Here is a 2670-nt window from a genome sequence, read left to right as displayed (position 1 = left end):
GGCCTGGGTTCTTTAACACTAGTGTCTCTGACAGGGCAGGGCCTGGGTTCCTTAGTCCACTTTCAGGTGGCTTTTATTGGTTATGAGTTTTGTCATTTGTCATTTTTGACTTCTCTTTATTTATATACCTGAGGTGGTTATTGTTTTTGTTTGTTCTGAGACAGCCTCGCTTTGTATCTCAGGCTGACTTTAGACTCATAGCAATCTTCCTGTCTCAGCTTTCTGAGTGTATTTGGGGGTGGGTGGAGGGTTCCCACCTTGGAGCTCTTGGAGCTCCTTTGTGCTATGGATATGAGGATGAATAATCATAAGCTCTGCTTCAAGATTCTCCCAACCTTCAGCATAGGTGATTTCCTGGTTTGTGGGGGATAAAGATGGGGTCTCAGGACTTGGATGTTTCCCTTTCAAGTCTGGGACAGTTAGTTCTGGACACATAGGAAGGCACTGGACACCCTAGCTGTGTCTTCTTACCCTTCCCTTCCAGCTACTGTACCTCCTACTGACAAGTAGTGGCCTTCGGCTGCTCCCCTGCTGGGGGTTTTCTTCATCTTTCAAGGGGCTGTAAAAAGGGCTGTCCCTTTTTGTATAGCCTCAGACAGTAGGCACTTGCCTGAGGTCCTAGTCCTGTGAAGGGGTGGAGTCTTGGGTTTATTGCCAGACCTGCCTCAGCTAATATGTGGTGCTGTTCTAGCTCTGAAAGGAATGCAGGACATCTGAAAGGGCACCACAGAACAGGCGGAGGTGCGGCTCTACTGCCCTCTGCTGGCCAGCTTGAATTTCTGCTCAGCAGTGCCATGTGTGTTCATTGCAGACCGTTTTGATGGACCAGTCTCGCTTCCAAGAGCTCCAGCTCCAGCTGGAGCCACTGGCCATCCTGGGGGCTGTGCTGCTGGTCACATTCAGTACCGCTGCACCTGGAATGTCTGGCCATGCCGACTTTGCCGAGAAGCTCAAGATGATGGTGAAGACTCTGCTAACAGACATGCATCTGCCGTAAGTGGCTGGGGCCCTGGAGTGGATGGACTTGTAGTGTACAGTGGGAGTTTCCCAGGGTAAGGCCACTAGGAGATTAGAGAAGACTCTGCCTACCTGAAGTTTACTTATGGCTATCATGTCCAAGTTACAGGGAACTGTGGATTTCACAAGGCTCGAGGATTGTGATTTTCAAATGTCTGTGCCCAGAGCCCACAATGAGCAATGTGGCTATGACCAGAACATTGTAACACAAATAGAGCTGAAGTAGACACCTCCTGAGGTAGAACTTATACTATATTTAACTTTTTTTTCTGTGTTTTTGTTTTTGTTTTGTTTTTGTTTTTTGGTTTTTCGAGACAGGGTTTCTCTGTATAGTCCTGGCTGTCCTGGAACTCACTCTGTAGACCAGGCTGGCCTAGAACTCAGAAATCCGCCTGCCTCTGCCTCCAAGTGCCGGGATTAAAGGCGTGCACCACCACGCCCGGCGATTAACCTGTTTTCTAACTTAATCTTATTTATTAACAAGTCACCCATTAACTTGCATCTACTGAGTTGCTCTCTCTACCAACTAGCAGTAAATACCATGACCTTAGAGAATGCAGTGGAACGTAGACCTTGGCCCCAGGACAGTCAGTTACTCTAGTGCCTAAAAGGAAAAACAGGAATCCACAGCTGGCCTTGGCTGTCTTCTGTCTCAACAAACCAAACCAAACCAGCTGCAGAGGTTGGGGCTATGCCTCAGCTGGCAAGGTGCTTACTGTGTATGAGGTTTGGGGCTTGACCTCCAGTATGGTTAAAAAAAAAACAATGAAGATACAGCAGAGCATTCGATGAATAGGGCTTCCCCATCCTGTCCCACACTACCCAGTTTCTGGTTTCTGTGTTTCCTCTGGAGGTGCTGGATCATTGTTAGAAGCCAGCTCTAAGCTTATTCATTGATAGGCATGAGCTTTGTGCTTTGAGGCTTGGGGCTGTAGCTCAATTGGCAGAGTTCATGCCTACTGCATGTGCCTAACATGCTCAGAGCACTGTAAAGCCCGATGTCCTAGCTCACAGCTCTAATCGTGGGAAGTCGAAGCAGGAGCATCGGAAGTTCACAGTTTTCCTCTGCTGCAGAGTACAAGTTCTAGACCAGCCTGGGCTCTATGAGACCCTGTCCATAGCAGACAGCAACCGCTTTGGTATGATTAGAAAGGGATCACAGCCTAGGAGGTGAGGGAGCACGGAAGGGAGCCACGGGTCCCACAGACTCGTTCACTCGGTGCTGTCATCCTTGCCAAGACAGGGCCAGGGTTGCATCCCTCGGCCTCCTGCTCCCCGTTCCCCTCTCTGTTCTAGTTCCTTCCATCTGGAGGATGCCCTGACTTCCATTGGAGAGAAGGTGTGCCTGGAGGTGAACAGCTGCCTCTCCCTGTGTGGATCCTCCCCATTCTCCATCGCTAAGGAGACTGTGCTCAAGGGCCAGATTCAGGCCCTTGTCAGTCCCGACGACCCCATTCGCAGGATCATGGGTACGTTTAGGGGACATTCTCTCGGAGGGTGTCTTATTTACTTCCTAATGCTATGGTGGAATATGATGACCAAAAGCAACTTGGGGGGGGGGATTTGTCTCATCTTAGAATTGTCAGGTCATACTCTGTCATGGAGGAATTTTTTTTGTTTTGTTTTGTTTTGTTTTTCGAGACAGGGTTTCTC

At 49.1% G+C, this 2670-nt stretch overlaps 1 protein-coding gene across 3 annotated transcripts in view; it reads left to right on the top strand.

Moving 5' to 3' along the window:
• Window positions 1–2670, top strand: part of Tcp11l1 (t-complex 11 like 1) — a 35952-nt gene that overhangs the window by 28035 nt on the left and 5247 nt on the right. For all 3 annotated transcript variants that reach the window (XM_029537072.1, XM_029537073.1, XM_029537074.1), the window contains 2 exons: window positions 812–993; window positions 2314–2486. In XM_029537072.1, the coding sequence (XP_029392932.1) occupies window positions 812–993; window positions 2314–2486 (355 nt within the window). The remainder of the gene's footprint in view (window positions 1–811; window positions 994–2313; window positions 2487–2670) is intronic.

This window comes from Mus pahari, chromosome 3 (assembly GCF_900095145.1).
Source record: "Mus pahari chromosome 3, PAHARI_EIJ_v1.1, whole genome shotgun sequence".
Classification (NCBI taxonomy): Eukaryota; Metazoa; Chordata; class Mammalia; order Rodentia; family Muridae; genus Mus; species Mus pahari.
Note: the sequence above shows the minus strand (reverse complement) of the source record. Positions and strands in the feature narration are given on the sequence as shown.